At 41.3% G+C, this 24,391-nt stretch overlaps 1 protein-coding gene across 1 annotated transcript; it reads right to left on the bottom strand.

Moving 5' to 3' along the window:
• Positions 1-770: 770 nt before the first annotated feature.
• LOC141606110 (monothiol glutaredoxin-S15, mitochondrial-like) lies at positions 771-9,740 on the bottom strand. The gene is made up of 7 exons (XM_074425126.1): positions 9,562-9,740; positions 5,902-5,998; positions 3,867-4,001; positions 3,627-3,726; positions 1,541-1,607; positions 1,286-1,364; positions 771-1,206 (listed from the first exon to the last, which is right to left on the bottom strand). Exons 2-7 carry the CDS (start codon positions 5,971-5,973, stop codon positions 1,150-1,152), a joined length of 510 nt encoding a protein of 169 aa, XP_074281227.1. The 5' UTR covers positions 5,974-5,998; positions 9,562-9,740; the 3' UTR covers positions 771-1,149.
• Positions 9,741-24,391: the final 14,651 nt, after the last annotated feature.

Genomic DNA, 24,391 nt, shown 5'->3' with positions numbered 1-24,391 from the left:
TGATTGAAAACCATTAGCTTGGAGAATGATTTTTTTATTCATTGTTTGAAAACTTATATACTAATTAATTGATTGTTAAACTATTTTAAATCCCTTTGTAGAGATGCATTTGTCTAAATTGTGTAGGACTAGTACGTTTTAAATTCAAGAACTATATTTATAAAAATTCTTTTATGAGGAAAAGGTAATTTGGCGGGTTAATATGTACCCGCGGGACAGGTGCGGGTTTAAAAAGTTCCACCCGCACGAGTCGTGAGCCGGTTGTGAGTACGCATTATAGTTCGTGAATGCGGGAGCGGGATGCCCATTCTCTGCACTTACCCCGCCACATTGACAATTTGACATCCATACCTATAATCTTTGATCTGCCAACTCACATTAATAAAAAAAAACCATCTTAAATTCACCTTGATTCTTTTGAAGTGTCCCCAAAATATGTACAAATACCATGGACACATGTCGGATATGTGGCCAAAGAAAAGAAGAAAATTAGACACGGCTTTAAAGGTGTTCGACACGTTTTAACGCATTTCCGACGAGGGTCGTGTCCTGCACGGGTTTACATTGAATGCGGCCCAAGGGACTACATATTGAGTCTCAAACTTGGTACTCCATCCAGCGGAATCTAGATATAGCTAACCCTACTGTCGAAGTGATAAAGGAGGATGGAAAGATCAAGACCAACGCCACCATCAATCGCATGGCCAACAACCCTGCTGCTACTCTTTAACTCCCATTTTAGGATTATCTCCTAAATGGGCATACTCTCATTTTAAGATGCATTGATAATACTGTATATAATAATTGAGGATCACGTGCTTACCATGCACGTCTATGATGCATGCTTGTCAGCTTGTATCCCTTCTTACAAATAAAATCGTAGATCCTTTGTGTGTTCTCCAAACAATTAGCAAGCAAATTATACACCTGTTCTAAAACAAATGACAAACATTTGCCTTATGATTAATCTAGGTCAACCATCAGGTGATGGGTATACTCGAACTTGACTAATATTTGCAACACAAGTTGAACGACAAACTGGAAAAGAAACAGGCTCTCAGCTATTGTCAAAAATTGACGATAGTATAACATTGGACTCGACAGAGCACTCGACGAAAACCCATGCTTGCATCTCATGCACTTACATGCTTATTCAGATTTCACTGAGGCAGGAACGTCTTTGAGCATTTCCTTTAACTCGCCCGTCTGAACAAGGTAGATATGTAAGCAGATAATCTCATCTATATTGACTATTCTAAAACAAAATGTGTTATGATAAGGCTACCTGGTGCATATTAAGAATAATGTCTGAACCTCCAACGAATTCTCCCTTGATAAATATTTGTGGAAATGTGGGCCAGTGGCTACATAGAAAGGAATAAGATCAACAACAATATACATTTGATAGATAATAAAAGCATATGAGCTAATGATCCCCAACTCCGTAACTAAGTTAACTCAAACAAACAGAAATTACACACACTAGAAAAAAATTAAAAATAGTAGAAATAAAAATTTCTGCCTGTGCTTGGTGTATTACCTGTAGGATTTAACAGCTTCCTTCAACTCCATGTCCTCTAGTATACTTCTTGAACTAAAAGGAACATCTACAAATAGCAATTTAGTGTGAAGGATGGAAACGATAGAATTTCATTTCAAAATGTCAAATAAATAAATAAAATAGAAATTCTAGAATTAATTAAACATCAAAGGCAACTACGAGTGTATATTTTTTGGCTTTGCCGACAAAAAAAAAAGGATCGACCATACAAGGCTACAAAATCCAACAAAGAGATGAATGCCAAATTACGAGAAAAGTAGGCATCCCTACTTACTCTTACGGACAATCCCCTAAAACCTTTTTCTAAAAAAACATTCACAAAGTCCTCCCCAACATGGACGGCTGTTAGCATAAAATTATTCGCCACAGATATAGGTTCCCCTATGGTAACAACTCGAACTGCAAATTTATGCAGTATACTATTCACCGATATTAACCCAATGAAGCATGTTAAATTGATACTTGTACAAAGTATATCAAATCTGAAGCATAAAATCACTGAAGAAGCCTAGTAGCACACAAGAAAAAGTTGCACATGGCATCATACTCTAAATTTAGGGAAGGCGGGAGTAATACACACACATGTTAAAGGGAGAATTTTTAGTCACCTACTGTCCAACTATTCTATTTTCTCCACATTCTCGTCTGCATTTTTGAAATGAATGCAACAATAAATGTTGATAGTTAAACTAAGGTCCTATTCTTTTGGACTAAAATTGTCTGAACAGAATTGAATGGAGCTGAAAGAACTTAATTGAGCTGAGCTGAAATAATAATAATAATAATAGTTAAACTAAGGCCCTATTCTTTTGGACTAAAATTGTCTAAATTGAACTGAATGGAGCTGAAAGAATGATGATGATGATGAAGAAGAAATAGACCCGCACATGTAGCCTGGCCCGCAAACTTGGGCTTAATTTAATACTGGGGTCCGGCCCAAATCCGACCCGGACCGGCCCATGATCACCTCTAAGTAGTAGTAGTAGTAGTATTGTAGTAGTGGTGGTAGTGGTAGTGGTAGTAGTAGTAGTGTTGGTGTTGGTAGTGGTTGTAGTAGCGGTGGTGGTGGTGGTGGTGGTGGTAGTGGTAGTGGTAGTAGTACTGGTGGTGGTGGTCATAGTGGTGGTGGTGGTCATAGTAGTGGTGGTTGTTGTTGTAGTGGTGGTAGTAGTGGTGGGAGTAGCGGTGCCAGTACTAGTATAGTAATAACAATAGTAAATAAATTAATATAATAATAATGATATGAATAAGAATATAAAATAAGAATAATAATATTAATGTTCAAATAAACTAAAATAAACTAATATGAACTGAACTGATCTGAACTGAATAAAGCTAAACTGAACTTAATGGAGCTGAACTGAACTTATTAGAACTGAAATTAAGTGCAAAAGAACAGGGCCTAACTTGTGGGCATGAAGCACAAATGCATATTGGAATTTGTTGTGTTACGTCGACACGGCAGTCTTCAGACATGTCGCGAGCGGACAAACACTTGACAGTTGACACATTAATACTTGTACAGCTTCTGCATGGTGGACATGCACATGCAGTGGAGTAACTATTATATAAGAAAATCTAGGAATTACGCGTCCGACACTCCAACCCGACTCCGACACAAGACCACGTCGGAGTGTCTAAGTAACACAGGTAAATTGCGATTTTGCAGAATGCATCACTCAAAGACCTTTAATTTCTTGCCACTTTCCAATTCGGCACCTCAAAACTTTAATCCTTGTTCACAAAGAATGCTGATGGCTCTTTCACTAGAAACGGTTTATAGTCTTATACTATTCATGGCAGACCATTTTGAGGCTTTGAGCCAAGTGCTACAAAAGCCAGCAATGTAAACCAACGATTTAATTTCCTCCCTCACGTCCTATTTGGCCATGCTCCTTCCAAAACAATCACAACAAATACACCCGTGTGAATGGGTGATAGATTTGTTCTTGAATAACCTTTTACATTTAAGCATATAAAGATCAAGACGTCCGTAAGAGGAAAGTAAAAGAAACACTAGGAACAGAAGTCCCATGAAATGGCAGAAAACTTAAGTATAACTTACTGTACTCATTCAGTACCCTTACAGCAAGAGCGCTAAAACCGCACCTAGGCACGTCAGGGTTCCCCTTCATATAAATCATAACAGGATTTTCCTTGACATCCTGGAAGTGCAATTCATGATATGTAAGAAGGCATGCACGACATCACCGTAATGAAAAGAAAAAAAAATTGATGGCAAGCAAATAAAATACATGTGAGAATCATGAGGTCAAAAGTGATAAAGTTGTTAAACAAAAGCAACCTTATCAACAACATCTTTGGCAGAAAGGTCTGAACTCTCATGCTTACTGGTCGGCCTGAAGTCTTCATGTGTATCAGGGTCGTTGGACACAGTAGTTGAGTACTTCACTCGATTCTGGTAAAATGCCCCAGATACCTGTGAAAAAAAAAAGAGACAAGAGAATGGCTAATAGTCTAATACTTCTCATGCCAATAGCAAAAGTCAGGTGTAAATACTACGCAAGTGTAATGACGAAGAAACTCAAGGGTCAAACGTGCGCATATCGTAAAATTAACGGTCTTATAAATAGCTTTTAGGTATTTAATTTTAGGGGTATAATTTAACGTCATGTAGCCACTGGCCAGTTAAGAAAACACAAAACACCGAAACAATTGAAGTGTTGTTGTACCCTGACACTTCTCCACCGTAAGTGTAACCATAGTCCATATATTGACACAAAACTAGGCATATTTTACATTTTATGAAACCAAAAACGCCAGATTATCATATCTTTATTTCATGTCCGATACTTATGTTATATATAACCAGTCAGATAAACATTCTTGTTATCAACTCAATGAAAGTACAAAATATCACTAAAAATCAGCAACATTTCGTAGCATATTCAATGCCAAACATGTATATATACACATATGATCCTCCATTGCGCAACCCCAATACACCTTACTCCCCCTTCTCAACCCCACAACCAAACAGTTTCTCGACACCAGCACACCCCCTTCCCAACCAACCTCTCAACCTCCAAACTCTCACCTCACCTCATCCCTTCCCTTTCGCAAGGGTTCAAATAAATCAAATTATTTTCCCAGATCTATTAGAAAATAATTGTTTTTACCAAAAACGAACATAAAAGTAACTGTCTACAAATTTCTACTCTGTAAATGTCTTTTTGCTCTGAAATTTAGTAAGCCTGTGAAGTCATCAACAAATTTCTACTTAGACATTTGCAACACCTTCAAACGCCAACCTCCTCGCCCTTCCTTCCCAAGCGCTGCCGGCCAGCAAGACCAATGAGCCCTCCACTTAGTCATTCTTCTTGCTGTGAATGCTGGTATGGTAGTCGGTAGAGCAACCAAGGAAAGGAGGTGGGGGGAAGTTGGAGGGAAATAGGGCTTTTGGGATAGTTAAGGGAAGTAGATGATGGAGGGAGGTGGGGCAGAGGGCATAATGAAGGGTGAGTGGGGGTCGATGATGGTAGAGGGAGGAGGGGTTGAAGGTGAATGAGTGGTGGTGAAGGTGTACATTGATAGAAGAGAGGGAAAGAAAAGTAAGACACATAAACATATATGGTGATAGAAGGGGGAAAGAAGAGTTGAGGATGAGAACCCACATATAAGACCAACACTATCCTTGCTTATTCGAATACCCTATAAATTTACGCCATTCTCCTATGGGGCCAAATGAAAAAAAAAATAGAGGGAGAAGAATTGAAATGCGCTTCACCAACAGCAACAATGTCTAATTCTGGAAGTTGGGTACTAAATTTGAATATAGACATCTTAGATAATCTTAGTCAATATTTCCTGGACAAGTGAATGAAGCAAGGAGTATACAAGACAGATGAATTTGTCCAATTAGTAATCAGTAGTGATAAGCGTGTTCCTTATTTCAACAAATGCTTTACTGTTAAATCTTATTGCCACTGAAACAGAACACTACCTGTTGCACTATCAATATCATGCAAAATATCTTCATTTCATGTCCGATATAAGTTATATACTATATAACCAGCCAGACTATCATATCTTCATTTTAAAGTCAAAAGAATTGCCTTTAAAAGTAGCATATCCAATGCCAAACATGTATATATGAACAATGGTGAAGCCTAAAGACACAACATTTCGATTTCTGGTAACATTGCGATGCATCAAATTATAGTCCAAGTACAACAAAACTTTGTAACTATAAAACCCTTTTCGATACACAACCATCATTCTCAATCTAATTTGAGACGATCATAAAACTCGGAATACAAGGGGAAAATCAAAATCAAATGAGCTAATAAAAAAAGAAAGAAAGAAAGAAATCGACATACTTGAGAGGTGAAACGAGGAGCAGATGAATTACAAATGTTTCGCAAAATCATACTTGATAGAGATCTTGCCATGATGGATACACAAGCCGCGCAAAACCTATAAATAATAAATCAATTAAATTACACAAGGCTATATTTTGTATTATGTATAAATCAATTACAGTGAACAAATAGAAATAATAAATACTTCACTTGAGGAAGTGGCAAATAAGCCCCAAACGTTTGCCACTACGTGCAAATTAGCCCCATAACATTTTATACGTGCAAATTAACCCCATTAGTTATATCCGATGTGCAATTCGCCCCAATTAGAGATTTCCGAGTAAATTTCTCGCCGGAAAATATTGACGTGCCACCGGAAAGATGACTAGAATAGATTAAATTATATAATAAATTTTTAAAAAAACATGATTTTAAATATTGCCAGATTTCAATTTATTGCTTCCTATCTTCTTCATCGCCATTGTTAATTTTTAGTTCTTACGTCTGTTTATTGCTTCCTATCTTCTTTCGCCTTTAGATAATAAATTAACCTCATTATTTTTATTTCTTACGTCTGTTTAGTGCTTCCTGTCTTCTTCATCGCTATTGTTAATTTTCGAGCTCAAATCGTGTAAAAATGGCGGCATATAAGTGTACTGTGCATAAACTCAATTTTCCCCAAATTTCAATTTTTTTTTTGAGTTTTTCTGATACTTGCTAAACTTTAATTACAAAAATGGTGGATGATATATGAGAATTAGTGTAGGCTACAACAAACAACAAAATTGACATGAAAAAAATAGAAAAAAGGGATCGGATGGAGGTGTGAGGATTGAAGGAGCTTAAAATATATGAGAGTCGGAGAGAAGAGGGAGGAAGTAACAAGTGATAAGAGTGATAGTGATAATTCTTGTTTTTTTTTATTTATTATTTAATTTAATCTATCCTAGTCATCTTTCCGGTGCCATGTCAATATTTTCCGACGAGAAATTTACTCGGATATCTCTAATTGGGGCAAATTGCACATCGGGTATAACTAATGGGGTTAATTTGCACGTATAAAATGTGATGGGGCTAATTTGCACCTAGTGGCAAACGTTTGGGGCTTATTTGCCACTTCCCCCCGATTGTAGAATGAAGAACGAAAGAGAAGCTGAGTAAAAGATGAGAGAAGAGGAAGCGGGGCTTATTTTATTTTTCTTTTACAGTTAGGAGGTTGTCATACGAGTTGGATGGCAATGGGTCGCATCTGGATAGGGTCCAATTGAACATATCCGACGACTCCAAATTAGCTAGATTATATGTGTCAGATATGGGTAACCCGCAACCCGCAGGGTCCGATATCCAACTCATAAGGTGTATCTACGACAATCAAAACAATAATAAAAAAAAAAAACGAAATTACTTTTCCACATGCGAACTTTACTCTTTCATATACATTTTTTCATTAATTTTCCATATCATCCCCTTTTTCCCCCAAACCTAAACAAATCATTTCTTTTGTACCTTTTTCTTTAAAATCGAATCTAATTGCTCTAAAAACTCGAACAATAGATCATAATTCTCAAATTATTAGTGAAGTAATATAGTTGTTTATAAATTATTAATATGTTTTGTTGAAATTATTAGGGTTTATGAATTTGTTAAATTAATATATTTAGTTGTTTATTAATTATCGATTAAGGTTGGACCGATAGTGGTGCGTTGGAGGAAAGCATGGTGGTTACACTCGTAGGTGCGAGGAAACATGTTCATATTCTTCAGCGATAGCCTGATAGAGTGATACTATGTACTATCATGGGTGATATGTATTAAATTGATTTCTAAACTTCAAATCGCTCCTCGTAGAAGGTTTACAACAAATTGATTCATGAACGCCACGTTGTGAGTTGTTGTCTCATAGACTTGCAATATACCCACAACATCTAGTGTAATTAATGTTTACCTGATCACAGTGTACAGCGTTGTACACTAATGCATTTTAATGTCATAATACTGCAAATTTGCAACATAATGATGTCGGAGTCCCGGCCGATCAGAGTAGGGTCAGACGAAGCACAAGTTGACCGGAGTAAGGTCAGACGAAGTGGGGGTTGCCGGAGGGAGGTGAACGTAAGGGAATGGAAAAAAAAAAAGAGGGATGAAAAAAATGACAAGGGTAAAATTATAAAAGAGGTTGTAATTAGTTAATTACTTTGTGAGTAGATGTATCGTTGTCGTCGATCGCCGGGTAGGGGTTTGGGGTTTTGCTGAGTCGATGGTCGAGCGCTCGTGGACGTCTGTGAGAGAGACGGCTAAGGTAGCTGATCTCGGGTGGCGCAAAGGTATTTGAGGGTTTGAGCAGGGTGAAATATCCTCCTTTTGAGTTTTGAGGAGTAAAACTAGCACGGGTTCGTCCGCGTATAATTTGTTTAATATTGACATTAATTATTTTTACATTTAATAAATCTACTATATATAAAGTTTTGTATTAAGACGATTAAAGTTATTATTCTGGGCCACCTATAATAGTTAAGAATTACGAGTAATTTTTTACGTTTTTTATTTGAGTTAGCCTATATAGGAGTTATCTAAGGGGGTGTTTGGTTCAACTCATAAAGGTATGAGTTATGGGTTTGGAATGAGTCAAATCCATACCAAGTGTTTGTTTGGCAAATATGGGGGTTTCATACCCATACCTCAAACCCATGAGGTATGGGTTTGGAATACCCAGGGGGAGGTGGGTATGAGATTGATGGGTATCAAGTAATAAAACCAAAAATCATGAAAAAAACTTAAATGGAACATTTTAAATGAAATTTTTTTTACATTTATTTGATTAAATCTTCATTTTCATGATTTTTTAGTATCAAAATAATTATTTTTAATGTTGTATTTTAGATTTTTTTTAAATTTGATGAAGTTCGATCTCATTCCACCAAAATTGAAACAAACGCATGGTATGAGGAATCAAGTTCCAAACCCATACCACCCGGGTATGATTCCTGATTCCAAACTCATACCAACGCGTGAACCAAACGCCCCCTAAAAGGTATTTTAAAAGCCTGGTGTTTTTTAGGTGGTTAATTTGGAAAAATATTTAGAAATTGAATACTAACAAGGATCAAATTAACCTGATACATCTCATCAATCCTAGTCTTCAAAAGCTTAAACTCATCAGGCGAAAGCGGATTCGTCTTGCACAAAATAATCTCACTCTCATTCTAATACATCTTAAACCTATATGGTGAATTCTCAATCCTATCACCCATAAGAAGCTCCCCCAAATTCTCAGCACTATCCTTAACACCTTCCTCAGGCTTACAAAAGGGTAAACTATAGTAACTAAAGGGAATTTCAGTATCAATTGAGGTTAAAGAATTAACTTTCACAGATAAAACATCCCCAACTTTATATTTATGAGGGTAACTACCAGGTAAATAAAACCCAATTCCAGTTTCAAAAATCATGCAAATCACAACTACCCAGATCCCCAAATTAGATAAAGATCCCATCTTTTACAAAACCCAACACTAATTCCCTCAGATCTTGCAAACCCAGATCAGAAATCAGGCAAATTAGCCTAAAAAAACAACTTTTTTTAGGGTTTATCCAAATTTCAGATCAATTGATTCAATTAAAACCATAAAGAAACTTTTAAGATTAAAAAGGAGAAAAATTGAAAAAAATTAGACTAACCTTTAATCTTTGAGGCGTAAGAACATGAAAGAAAGAACTGTGAAACGGAAAGAAAGAGAGTGTAAGATGTGATGATATAAGGAGTTCTTGGTTTATTAGATGCGTAGGTTTCGCGACATTTCATTAGCCACCAACGGTCCAACGTGTTTAACACTCTATCACTTTGTGTTTTGCGACGTGATTTGACTAAATTGTCCTTGCTTTGATTGATAGACCTGACAAACGGATTATTTGGCTCGGGTTCGTGTTGGCTCAGTTTGGATTCGGGTTGGTTGGGTTGAGTTAGGCCGAAGATAATGGTCAATATGCAATATAGACATCCGGGTCGAGTTTAATATGATCGAATCAATAAAGGTTATTGGGTCAAATTCGGGTCCTCAATTCGAGTTCGGGTCGAGTTCAGATTGGATTATTCGAGTCGAGTCATTTTTGTCGGTATGTTTCACCAAGTCGAATTGTACAACTTCATTTCTTTTTTCTTTTTTTTTTTTTTGAAATAAACCCACACGGGTTTAAGTAGATATAATATCAGAATCAACACGAACTACATCAGAAATGTCCAATGGAAAAGACGCCAACCATCTACGAGAACCTAAAGTCCATGGCCTCAGATGAGCTAGCTCATGAGCGACCTTATTAAAACATCTACGCGACCATTTAAACGAAACAAAATCAAAAGAATTACATAAAGCATAAATGTCAATATAAATCAAAAAAACCCTACTGCGTCCCTTCCGTTTCAGCTGTAGATCATGGATAACATTCGAGCAGTCACCTTCCAAAATAACCTTTCAATTATTCCTCCTTCGAGCCTCCTTGAGTCCATACAAGATAGCAGCTGCTTCCGCTTCTTCTGGATCCATCGCCACCGAGCTCTGTTCCACACTACACCACTCAACCTCCCCCCTATCGTTTCGACATACAGCACCCAACCTTATCCCCACACTCTCCACAATAGCTGCATCCACATTCACCTTCACCACCCCGTCATCCGGCCTTATCCACCCGCCAACACCAGCCGCCTCTCCCCGGACCTCCACCGCCACCTCCAAACTTCCCTTCCCCTCCATCTCATCTACCAAATCCCCAACCCGTTTTACCACTAATTCCGCCCTTCAATCTCCATCTTCAAAAATTGCTTTATTCCTCCTCTCCCAAATAGCCCAACACCCAGTCATGAAAACCACCTGTTCCCGTATCTCCAGATCCTTCAAAGCTACCTCCACCCAGTCCCTTACCTTAGCAAATCCTAAACAAGACGGCACCTCCACCTCCAATCCCTCCCAAACGCCACCAACCCACCCACACCCGCGAACCACATGTAAACAAGATTCTAAACAATCCCCACATCGAACACACTCGCCTCCAATCGAACCCATCCTCGCTGAAATATTGCCTCTAGTAGCAATGGCCTCATTACACAGCTGCCACATGAACACTTTAATCCTCGGTAAAACAGGTACTTTCCAAATTTTATTCCACAACCAGCTATCTGAAAGAAAACTCGAAGGTCCCACCACATCCCCATCTTGCTTAACCAAAAGTCTATAAGCCGACCGAACAGTATATACTCCATCTCTTTCCCCACTCCAAAACCACTCATCCCGAACCAGCTGTTCACCAATACGCATCCTGAATATCCTCTCACTCTCGAACGGGAGAAACAAAGATTCGACCAGCTCCTTATTCCACCCCCTTCCCCCTTCCTCCATAAGGTCCGCCACACGCAGACCCGGATCAGCCTCCCCCCTAGGCGAAATAACCATCCCCGAACTAGTTCCCCCACCCACGGATCCCGCCACACCGCCGTGGAAAGCCCATCTCCCACCCTACGCCGTAACCCCATCGACAACACAGACCGTGCTTCCCAAATACTCCTCCAAGAATAACTCGGATTGGATCCCAAACCTGCCTCCAGAAAAGAAGTAGAAGGAAAGTATTTACCTTTTAACAGTCGTGTCATTAAACTATCCTCATCAGTAAGTAGCCTCCATGCCTGCTTACCCAGCAATGAACTATTAAACTTGACAAAGTCTCGAAACCCAAGTCCCCCACGGCATTTAGGTAAACAAAGCTTCCGCCAAGCGATCCAAGGTATCTTCCTCCTCCCATTCTCCGTACCCCACCAAAACCTCGAAACAAGGGACCTTAACTCATCACAGAAATTAGACGGAATTCGAAAAACACTCATCGCATAAGTTGGTATAGCTTGGGCCACTGCCTTTATAAGCACCTCCTTACCCGCTTTACTGAGTAACGAACCCTTCCATCCCTGCAACTTCTTAGTCAACTTGTCACGAATCAGATCCGTAAGTCCCCCTTTAGACCTCCCTAAAACAGTCGGCAAACCCAAATATCTCTCCTGACACACTACCTGCCTCACTCCAAACACATTCCCTATCTGCTGCTTCCTCGCCAAACTGGTTCCACGGCTAAAAGAAACCGTGGTCTTCGGTAAACTCACTAACTGCCCCGAAGCCTGCTGATAGCGATCAAGGATACGCTTAACTTCCCTAGCCTCACTCTCCCTAGCCTTCACAAATATTATACTATCATCAGCAAAGAATAAATGCGAAACACTCGGGGCCTGATGAGCAATCCTAATACCATGAATCGAACCCCTCTCTGCTGCTCTCCTCAACATACCAGACAACACTTCCGCACATAAAAGAAATAGATAAGGCGATAACGGGTCCCCTTGTCGTAACCCCCTACTTGGTAAAAAGGACTCCGACCGTTGACCATTAACAAGCACAGAATATCGCACCGACCGAACACACCTCATAACCGTACTAACCCACCGCTCATGAAACCCCATTCGACATAAAACAGCCTCTAAAAAATCCCACTCAACCCGATCATAAGCCTTCGCCATATCAAGTTTCAACGCCAAATGGCCCCCATTACTCCTTGTATTCTTCATATGATGAAACAACTCAAAAGCAACCAGAATATTATCACTAATCAGCCTTCCGGGTGTAAACGCCCCCTGATTCTCTGACACAACATCACTCAAAAATCTCTTCACTCTATTAGCTAGCACTTTCGAAACCAATTTATAAATCACATTGCACAAACTAATTGGCCTAAAATCAGCCAGCTTATCAGGCGCCTTCTTCTTCGGTATTAAAACAATATTAGTATCATTCAGGCCGGTTGGAATAGGGGCCCCATTAAGAATGTTGAGCACTAACCTTATAACCGCAGGTCCAACAATATGCCAGTATGTCTGATAGAAAAGGCCGTTCATACCGTCTGGTCCCGGCGCCTTCAATGGATGCATCTGATTCAACGCTATAGCCACCTCGTCACCCGTATACTCTTCTGCCAACCCCGCGTTCATCTCACCCGTAACTCGACCCTCCACAACCGTCAAAAGATCATCAAATCTCTCCGGTGACCCTGAACCGAAAAGCTCACCAAAGTAATCTACAGCACATCGTGAAACAGCCTCAGTACCCTCAAAAGCATTCCCCAGATCATCACTAACCTTTGAGATAAAATTCTTCTTTCTCCTCTCGCTAGCAGCCCTATGGAAAAATTTGGAATTCCTATCTCCATCACGTAGCCAAATAGCCCGAGAACGCTGTCGCCAAAACCTCTCCTCCTGACGCAAGAGAGCCGCTATTTCCATCACCACCCGCTTCCTTTCCTGAACACGCCCTAAACTCCTATCACCTTCATTTAGCACCTTCAAACGCTCCCTCTTCTTAACAAGGCTCTTCATGATCTTCCCTATACTTACCCCCTTCCACTCTACCAATTCCCGAGCACACCAATCAATACACTCCGTAAAATCATCACCCCCTCTGCTCCACCCCCGTTTAACAGCCTCCTCACACCCCTCCTCATCTACCCATATATGCTCAAACCTAAACATCCTATCACCCCGGCCCTCTCGCCCCAGTCGCCGATCCCCCACAACCTTTATCGGACAATGATCCGACCATTCCCTGTTCAGATGAAGCACTCGAGCATAAGGAAACAGGTCAAACCACTCCTCGTTAGCCATAGCCCTATCAATACGAGATTGTCTGTTATCCTCTCCGACCTGTCCATTATCAAAAGTAAAGGCATAGCCTTCCATAGGAAGATCCCGAATACCCACCTCATCCACAGCATCACGAAAGTTATTCATCTGCCACTGCGCTCTTGAAGCCCCTTTCATCTCAGTAGAATACAGAATCTCATTGAAATCACCCACACACAGCCAAGGGCCATTTCCCTCCCCAGCCAACATCCGCAACAGCTGCCATGATAAATGCCTATCTTGGACAGCCGGCCACCCGTAAAATCCTGTAACCCGCCACTTTAAGCCATTCCATTCAACATCGAAGTCCATAAAATGGATCGCAACCGCCCTCATAACACACAACACCTCCTCTTTCCACAAAAACGCAAGCCCACCTGAACGGCCCACACTATCTACAGCTACACCCGTATATCCATCCACCTTACTAATTAACCTACTCATTTCACGACTACTCAACTTCATTTCACAGAGAAATATCATAGCCGGGGCCTCCCGTCGGATATGGTTCCGAAGACCGCCTACTGCATCGGGGTTGCCCAGCCCCCTGCAGTTAAGGCTTAAACAATTCATTGGACCCGGCGGGGTTGATTGCTATCAACCTCCGCCTCAGATATCAACACATCCCTGTGTATCGCAACTCTCTTATTACCCACAGCATCCTCATTGTCCACCTCACACCTATTTCTTTTATTAAAATCATTAGTCAACGCCTCCACACCAAACCCAGCAACACTCCCACAACCTTCTGTAACATCACGTTCCAGCCGCACCCACTTCCTAACTCCACTTTTGTTCTTCTCACCACCCTCTACTCCACTCAGCCCCACTAGCGATTAACTCCCAACTGCATCTCCCTCCCCCCCCCATAGACGTCAAAATTAACTTCCCAGGCATCGTCTCACTCCGCTTGTCACCTGCTATCTCCTCAGCCGAAATACTAGCAACCCCACCACCCAAGCCCTTATTCATCGTCTTTAGCCCCGCACTCGCCATCAATTCACTCTCCCTACCCGTCTCAGACCCCTTTGTTCCCCCTTCCTTCATCACAATACTCTGAACAGGCTGCTGCACCCCCTCCCCCACCATTAAACGATCCTCCCCATAACCTCCCTCCTCATCATGCTCCAACACGCTTCTCAATCCCACCGTCCCCTTCCCCTGTACTGTTTTCGACTTACAAGACAATGCAAAACGACGCAACTTCTCCACCAACGCAATCTCATCTTTCAAATACTCCTCATCGAAATCCGGCCTCAAGTCCCTGGCTGTTTTCCGTCCATCAACCACCCCCATTCTACCTCCCTTTCGAGGAGAAGCTCGCAAGCCCTCCCCATACTGCAATTCGTCCTCATCATAAGGACCTCTTTCACAATCCTTGACCCCATGACCCAACACCCCACAACCATAACAAAACAGCGGCAACCGCTCATACTTCACAACAAAGTATCAACTTTTCCACTCGGCATTCGAATTTCAACAGCGGGCTTCAGAGCCTTTCTAATATCGTGTAAAATTCGAATTCGAACCACCCTTTCCAATTCAGGAGCATCAACCTCATCTTTTGCAACAAACCTACCCAACTGCGCGCCAAGATTGCTCAAATTCGCCAAATTCGTGCGTCCCTTAATAGGAAGATCATAGATGCACGCCCACATAGGTAATTGGAACAATGGAGTATCCGATATCCTCCCTTCATCACAAGGTTCATTAAAACACCAAACAAACTTGTCAAAGTGCCAAGGTTGCCCCTCCATAACCTTAACCTTATCGCGCACATCCTCGAACTTGAACATAAACAGCTTTTCCCGAGCATCCACCACGCTACCCACAACTTTACCTCTTGGATTCCACAACCGGAGCATTGTATCGATAGCAGCGCGCCCATTAACCGCCTTCGATGCCCAAATCTTGCCCACCAAGATAAGTTCCGTCTTCACCGTTTGATCCTCAACACCCCCAACCTCCCATTCGAAAGCCATACTCCCCCTACTACTGCCTTCGTCCACCACTTCTTTCCCCTTCCTACTTCCCATAATTCAAACAAAGGCCCCAAAACCCTAACAAAATTCGAACCCTAACAACCTACAACACCAAACTACCAAAACAGCCAAACCCTAACCAGAAAAAGAAACAGAAGCAAAGTAACAGAGAACGAACCTACGAGCACCACCATAGATAGATACCTTGAACGGGAAGGAAGAAACAAAGATAAACTATGACGAAGACTCACACAGGAAAACCCTAAAGAGAAGCCATAGAGAAACAACGATTTTCCTTTTTTTAAGTAAAAAAAAAAAAAAAAAAAAAAAAAAAAAAAACTCGATTTGATAACTTAGTTGTACAACTTCATTTCTTGTATAAAGGTTGTTCTTAGGACGTTTCTACCTAATTAAATAGAGATGAATTAAAAATAGATTCACATAAATTTTATGTTAAGATAGTTTTAAACAAGATCAAGTGATCTTTAATATCTAAATATCTTCCACTTTAGTGTTAACCTATATTTAAGAAATATACACCCCGATAAATTATAAAAAAAATACAAAGAAGATAAAGTAGGTGGATTACTTACATTATATAGAGAAGTATAATAACAAAAAGATAAAGTAGTACTCCCTCCTATTCACTATATTCTTCCCCTTTTCTTTTTGCATAAGAAATAAGAAAGTTAATTTGGACCACACAAAATACACTACCCCATATACCACACAAATCAACCCAAAAAAGGAAATAGGGAAGAATACCCGAATAATCCAAAAGGGAAAATAGAGAAGAATATAGTGAATAGGAGGGAGCAAAGAAAATGAACGTAAATGAAAAATGAAGGGATAACAAGGTTTTGGATCTAGGGGTATTAGCGTAGTTTAAGGTGTAATTATTTTTTTTTTCACAGCGATAAACTGATATAGATAAAAGAAAGTCGACATAATAATTAGTTACATATTACCCATTTTCAAATGGGTTGGCAAGGGAAACCTCTAATCTACTCGACATCCAATTAGTTAAACTAAACATCGAAAAAGAGCAAAGAGAACCGGCTAGACGACATTTCTTGAACGGCGGGAAGTAATCATCAAATTGAAACGGGTAATCTTCGCACCTTTTGGTCTTCTTTACAACGTTAGTAGTCTTGGTATACTTGCAAAAAGAAGATAAGCGGGTGACAGAAACTGAAACTCTTTTCTTCAAATTAATAGTGGGCCGAGTCACTTGATTCTGAGCAACGGAACGGCTGTCTTTACGGCAAACTTGTTCACCCGAATACACCCTAACTGCTTCAAATTTAAACCGAACAATATAGGTCTTACTAGCATAAGAAGTGTTTGAAGAAATGTGTTTCTTCTTATCGGTTCAGACAAAGCATTCCTCGCGAGCTAATTCTTCTTCGGCATAAACAGTGTCAGATTTCATATGACAAACATCGGGAACCGTTGCCTCCTTTGATTGGCTAAGTTCCTTTGAAGTTCCAAATTCCTTTGACGTGGGAACTGCTGCTTCCCATGACATAACATCATGGAGAGTTCCCTGCTGGATAGAAGTTTTGTGAGTGAGGGGGCGAACCCTCGAGAATGCTCCGGATTTGGGGTGAAAAAACTCTACATCTTTTCCGAGCAACAAATTATTGTAGGCATGACACGAAAGTTTCAGCCTCTTGTAGTCGTGCTTTTTGTTGGTGAAGAAAAATTGGGACTGTTCCGAGGTAGGAGCAAAAGATTGTGTAGTATCATCACGACCTTCAGCTTCAACTGCCAACGAAGGGTTGTTTTTATTCATGGAGTCCATCACTTCAGAGTTAGTGGCAACTCCGACTTGGTCATCACCTAGGTCAACGGAATGACTTACTTATACTGGAAGAAGAGTTATGTGACTCATGAGGAAGAACACATGTGTCTGTCACTTCAGGACAAGAGACGTGATGCTTACTTCTCTTGTTAATGGCCAGAGGGTCGAATTGTAAAGTGGCCCGCTTCCCGTTAAGATTGAGTGCTAAAAGGTCAACTAAAGAATTGAGCTCACAGTTGACATCCTTATTACTCGAGTCAATTTTCAAGGCAGAGTCAAAGTCTTCAAGAGCTGTAGTTAGGGAATTCAACTTCTTGAAAGCTAAGCCACGACGATAAAGAGCTTTAACATTATATGGTTCAAAGGATAGGACAAAGTTGCAGTATACCAGAGCCTTAGAATAATTCAAAAGCTTTAGTTCACAAAAAGTTAAGTTTAGAATAAGGGAAAAGGCAAGGCAGGAAGCCATGTTGTGCTGATCGGATGATGATGATGGAAGTCCAAGAAAACATAAAAACTTTAAAGCTGACGTGTAGTGAAGAGCAGCTAAAGATATGTGACAATCCTTAAAAAGAGCATTACCCCTATCTTTTAACAGATTGACAGCGGAGAAAGATGGCTCCCTTAATTCCATGAGACACTTAGCAAGAACGTCGTCATCGGTACCATTATCATACAAAGCAACTAAATCGCAAAGATTGAAAAGGATAATTTGATAATCCATGGAGTGGAAGACTACTACAGCCAACACGTCCCCACGCCACCGACATCAAACCACCAACACAAGAACATAATCATGAGAGAAGAAGAATATGAAAGATAGCACAGTTAAACAACAGAGGCCTTCAACCAATGTCCAAGTCAATTAAAACTAGGGAACCAAATGACATACTTTAAACAAATCGAATCAGGGCAACTGAAAAATCCATTGCAGAGTAAAAGACGGCAACAAACTAATCCATAGAAAATTAACTTTGGAAATCTGAAATGCTAAGTAGAAAAAGGCAGCAAACCACAACAGAAAGATATAGGATTAAGGAACAAAGTTCCCCACTGAATAAAAGAAAATGAATAGCTTAAGCAAAGATGATCCATATAGAAATTAAAGCCCCAATTATAAAGATGGTTTAGACAGCGCACACATAAGATTAGGGATGAGAACACCTCAGATGTAGACATAAAGAGAATCGATCAAACTTTAAACGGCCCCTAGACAAGATCGGCAGACTAAGACGGAACAAAGGTCAGAGGGAGGATGGAAAAACCCATGATCAAGCTAAGGATATAATACCCGCCCTTCTAGGGACCTGTTGACTGGCGTTGACCGACCTTGGGAGCAGTAATAGTCCTTAGGAGTGCGTGCCAAAGTTACTTCGTGCCTTGAGTTGTGGGTGGTACTCGATAGAGTAGAGGCTACTCGATCGAGTAGCTTGGGTACTCGATCGAGTAGGGTGCCACTTGATCGAGTACGTTAGTTACTCTATCGAGTAGCGTCTTTTCAGCGAGGGTTTATAATCGTGTTTTTCTAAAACCGCAAATCATTTCCGCCTCTTTCTTCTAAACCTAGATGTCGTCCCTTCCTCTTCCCTTTACCATATGCCTTCCACGGGAGCCTTTGAAGGTCCTTGTGCCATATGAGTGCATAGCTTGAGTCGGGTAGCGGTTCTCTGCCAGTTTTCCTCATGTAGGTATGTCGTCATCATCATCTGTGTCTTTGTGTTTTCAGTTAGGATTAGATTGGTAGTGATAGATGATTGTATTGTGTATATAGGTGTTGCTTGATTGCTGGGTATTTAGTGTATGGGCATGGAATCAGTGTAGTCGCTTAAAGGTAGGTTCGCCTACTCAGTTTCTGTGGATGGTCTAGTGTGTCGGTTGTTGTGTCGTGGTTGTTGTGTCGTTGTTGTTGTGTCGTGGTTGTTGTGTCGTGGTTGTTGTGTCGTGGTTGTTGTGTCGTGGTTGTTGTGTTGTTGTGTTTGTGTGGCAGAGTATATGCGGTAATCGGTTGGTGTATACAGTTTGTTGGTTGCAGCTGTCTGTGATTGATTGTCTCTGGTTCTCGAGGTGCGTCCTCGGCTGAGTGGAGTCACTTGCGGGAGTGGCTTCACGCCCTAGTTTTGCCCTCCGTGGAACCCGCCACGGGAGGGGATGTGCACATTAATGGGACAGGATTATCGCTCAGTATGATGAGCGGGGCTTAGGTGGGAACGGCTGCGGTCCCCCACTGGCAGGGCTGGTCCAGTGGACAGTCGGTGACGGAGATTGATTGGAGTGGGCATGATTGTGTGTGACTGGTTGTGTTTTGTATTGCGTTGACGGTTGTTGTCGGTTAAAGTTGTGCCTTGTCTCAGTTACTGACCTTGTGTGGTTGTTTTGTTTGTTTATGTGTCTGCCGTGATCTCTATGGTGAGCAGTCAGTCTTAGCAGGTGTTGATGTGGTTGATGGTTGGAGTCCTGGCAGGGATGAGTCGTCACGAGTTCCGATAGAGATAGTGTGTAGTTGACTAGTTGTATCTTTATTTTATTGGTTGGTTGTAACACTTGTAATATAATTATAAATGTTATGTTATTGACCTTTGATGATTACTTTCCTCGGGCAACCGAGATGGTAATGCCCTTATATGCAAAGGAAGGTCTAGTTAAGGCTCCTCGGTATATGGGGGTGTTACAAAGGAGCCGCCGGAGATCGGCCACATCTCCGGCGGGGTCGGTGGGGAGCAGCGGTGGACGGAGGGGATGGTGGCTGTAGTAGGCAAGGAAAACTTAGGGGTTAGGAAAAGGGGGGAAAGTCGGTTTATCTCTCTAGTTTTCTGTCTCTAGATGGGGTAGAGTTCTCTCCTGAATTAAAATTTTTTTTATGAACACTTTTACAAAATTATGATTCGGGTGTAATTATTATTCTACCAAACATGTTTTGTAGACGTGCGACCAATTTGACATAGTGATATACTAATAATGCAAGAATCAAATTAATGTTTTGAAAAATCTTTCCAAAATAATAGTCAAATTTATTTATTGTAACAACCTTTAATATTTATTGAATATGAAGTTATGCGATCAATGTTTTAATAATTTGGGTTGGTGGTGAATGTAGGAGGAACGATTGGTTGAATGGGTAATTGGGTATAGAATGTGGTGGAAATGTAAAATGATCAAAGAAAAATATAAACTATGGTATACAATCCCATGACTAATCTAGTCTTTGTTGGAAAGTACTTGTATTAGTTTGTGGGATCAATACATGGGCGGGCGGAAAATTAACGCAACGATCATGCGGTGATCTTGGAGTACCCTAGTGTAATAAGCTTTCAGGCGCGATGAGGATGTTGCTTTCTCACGAATGATGAGATAAACTACACAAATGAGTGAGGCAAGTCTACTTCCATGATTGAATGAGATTGTAATTATCACAATAGTCTTCGAAGTTTATTCATATGATGTTGAAAGTAATTGTATTCCGTAACTAATGATTAGGGTTAGAGTACATTATATACTTGCTAATACAGTGTGAATACATTGACTAAATATATACGTAAATATATACAATATCTATATTTACTAATACACCTCCGCAGTCGAAACGGGAGGAGGCTGAACGCTGAGACTGGAACGAAATTGCGTAAAGAGCTGGCGAGGGAGGCCCTTCGTGAATATGTCTGCATATTGATACGACGAAGGGACATGAAGAACACGAACCAGTCCAACTTGCACCTTTTCACGAACAAAATGTTTATCAAGCTCAATGTGTTTCGTGCGCTGGTGCTGAACGGGATTACCAGAGAGGTAGACAGCCGAAATATTGTCGCAATACACAAGAGAGGCGTGACGAAGTGACATATGTAGTTCAGAAAGAAGATTTCGAATCCATGTAGTCTCGGCCACTGCATTGGCGACACCTCTATATTCGGCTTCTGCATTAGAACGGGAGATAGTTGGTTGTCGTTTGGAAGACCAAGAAATCAGATTGTCACCCAGAAAAATACAGTACCCGGAAGTGGAGCGTCGGTAATTAGGACAGCCACCCCAGTCAGCATCAGAATAAGCAGTAAGTTTGTGTGACTTGGAGGCGGAAAAGGTAAGCCCGTACTCCATGGTGCCCTTGATATAGCGGAGAATCCGCTTCAAAAAATGCATATGGGACTCACGGGGATCGTGCATAAAGAGACAAACCTGCTGAACTGCATAAGAAATGTCAGTGCGAGTAATGGTAAGGTATTGAACTGCACCTGCAAGGCTACGATATAGGGCAGGATCAGCAATAGGAGGGCCATCTGAGGCACTCAGTTTGGCTGAGGTGTCTACGAGCGTAACAATGGGATTGCAACCGGTCATAGAAGCTCATGCAAGGATGGATTTGGCATACTGTCCCTGAGATAAAAGTAGGCCGGTGGCGGAGCGAGTCACAGTTATACCAAGAAAATGGTGAAGAGCACCAAGATCCGTCATTGCGAATTCACGAGACAGGAAGGATATAATATGCTGCAAAAACCGGTTAGAGGAAGCAGTAATGACAATATCATCGACATAAAAAAAGTAAATATGCAGTGTCAATCCCATGTCGATAAATAATAATGATGGATCAGAAATGCTTCTTTGAAATCCTTGGGTCTTAATAAATGTCGCAAATCGTTGAAACCACGCCCGAGGGGCTTGTTTAAGACCATATAACGACTTGTGTAGTTTACACACATGACCCGGTTTGGAGCGATCAACAAACCCAGGAGGTTGGTGCATATACACCGTCTCAAGTAAATCACCATGTAGAAAAGCATTCTTGACATCCATCTGATGAATGGGCCAAGAACGAGAAACGGCTAGGCTTAACACGGTGCGAATGGTAGTAGGCTTGACCACGGGACTAAATGTCTCATCACAATCGATTCCTACCCGTTGAGTTTTACCATTGACAACCAAACGCGCTTTATAGCGCTCAAGACTACCATCCGAATGATACTTTGATGAAATAACCACATGCACCGAATCACATGAGCATCCGAAGGACGGGGTACTAAATCCCATGTATTGTTATCAATAAGAGCACGATATTCGGTGTTCATAGTGGTAGTCCAATTGGGGTCACGGAGAGCATCCGAGAGTGATTTGGGCAGGGGGGAAACAGATTTGTTGGAAAAGGCTAAAAGGTTAAGACGGTCAATAGGTTTGAATATGCCATGACTAGCACGGGTTGACATCGTGTGGGTTGGAGGAGGGGGGGGGGGGTGGTGGCGGAGTGCATGGAGGAGGAGAAGGTGAGGGAGAGGGGGAAGCCGTGGCAGGGTTTGAAGGTGGTGTTGTGGGTGTAGTAGGGGGTTCGGTGTTGGGGTCGAAGGTGTGGCAGGTGAGCGGGGTTCAATTGGGTCAGGTGAGGTGGGTGGATAGGCAAAGTTGTCGGGTTCAATAGGGTTAAGGAACTGATACGGTTGGGGGTCGGGTGTAGGTGAGGTGGCAAAGGGAAAGGATTTCTCATCGAAAGCGACGTGACGGGACAACAATATTTTGCCTGTAGCGAGCTCAAGACACCGGTACCCTCGGTAATTAACGGGATAGCCTAGGAAGACACAACGAGTGGAGCGAGGTTGGAGTTTGTGATGACACGTGGCTGACAGATTGGGGTAACAGAGACACCCAAAGACGTGGAGATGAGTGTAAGTAGGGTGGCGAATAAAGAGAGCGGAAGCAGGGGATCGATATGAAAGAAGTTTTGATGGAAGGATGTTGTGTAGATAGACCGCAGTATGGAGGGCATCGACCAAAAAAGTGGGTGGTAGTGAAGCATGTAGAAGGAGCGTGAGCTTGATGTCATTTAATCGCCGTATCATATGCTCCGCCTTCCCATTTTGTGGGGAAGTATGTGGACACGAAAATCGAAGGGTGAGACCATGAGATTGGGCAAGGTTATGAAACGAGGAATTGTCAAATTTGCGGCCCATGTCGCACTGAAAGTTTTTTATTTCTGTGGAAAATTGAGTACGAGCTAGAGCACGGAGTTGTAAAAATTTGGAAAATGCCTCGAATTTAAATTTAAGTGGATATACCCATAAATATTGAGTGTAGTTGTCAATTAAGACCATGTAATACTTGAAACCACTTTTGCTAAGGATAGGGGAAGTCCACAAATCACAATGTATAATATCAAACGGGCAAACAGACATAGAATTAGAATCATGAAGGTAGTCGTTTGTGTTTTCCGACTTGACACGAATTATAAGAAATAAACTTTTGAAAATTAAGAAAACTAATAATATTGGAACCAGGATGACCAAGGCGTGGGTGCCATAGGTCGACAGCTGACTCGACAAGAAGACAAAGGGGCGGATCGGTTGACGATGTGGGTGACGCGGGATAGAGAGTACCGGTTGTAGATACCTCATTTCTGCACCTCCCGCAAACCACCCGGTGATGATTGGGCCGCATGTTTGGTACGCGGAACGATTTGTGACAATTCGTTAGATTATCGTCAAGTGATTGCTCAAATATTAATGTCTACCTCTTAGTTGTCATCTACGTCCCGACGCGGTCGTTTTGACAGTAATTAGAGTACATTCGGAGTCCGGGCCTAAAACCGTCTCCATTTTCTGATAACCGTTAAATCCCGAGTCAGAATGTTCTGGAACGTTCCGGATATTTCTATTCCATATTTCATAAATTTTATCTTTTAGTAAATTTCCCGTAATATTCACATAAGATATTAAGGAAAACCGAATTATTTCCGTCCTACCATAACTCAAACACGAAAATCTTTCTTCCGCAGGAGGAAACCCCTTGGGAACAGACACGGGCGGCAGTGTCTGCGCCTCTTCCAAGAGACGCATGGTGCCGCCTGCGCCTCTTCCCAGGCCATTTTCTGCATGTTTCTCGTATCTTTTTCATATCTTTCCGAGATTCACTTCCAAAGAGTCTCCGAAACCCTAATTCCGTCGCGTGATTAGTATAAATAGGAGCCTTCGCTCCTCATATTTCTCACGCGAGTGTCCGCCCTTCTCTTCTCCCTTTGCATTCTAGACTTTGTTCTTA

This window comes from Silene latifolia, chromosome 10 (genome assembly GCF_048544455.1).
Source record: "Silene latifolia isolate original U9 population chromosome 10, ASM4854445v1, whole genome shotgun sequence".
Lineage (NCBI taxonomy): Eukaryota > Viridiplantae > Streptophyta > Magnoliopsida > Caryophyllales > Caryophyllaceae > Silene > Silene latifolia.
Note: the sequence above shows the minus strand (reverse complement) of the source record. Positions and strands in the feature narration are given on the sequence as shown.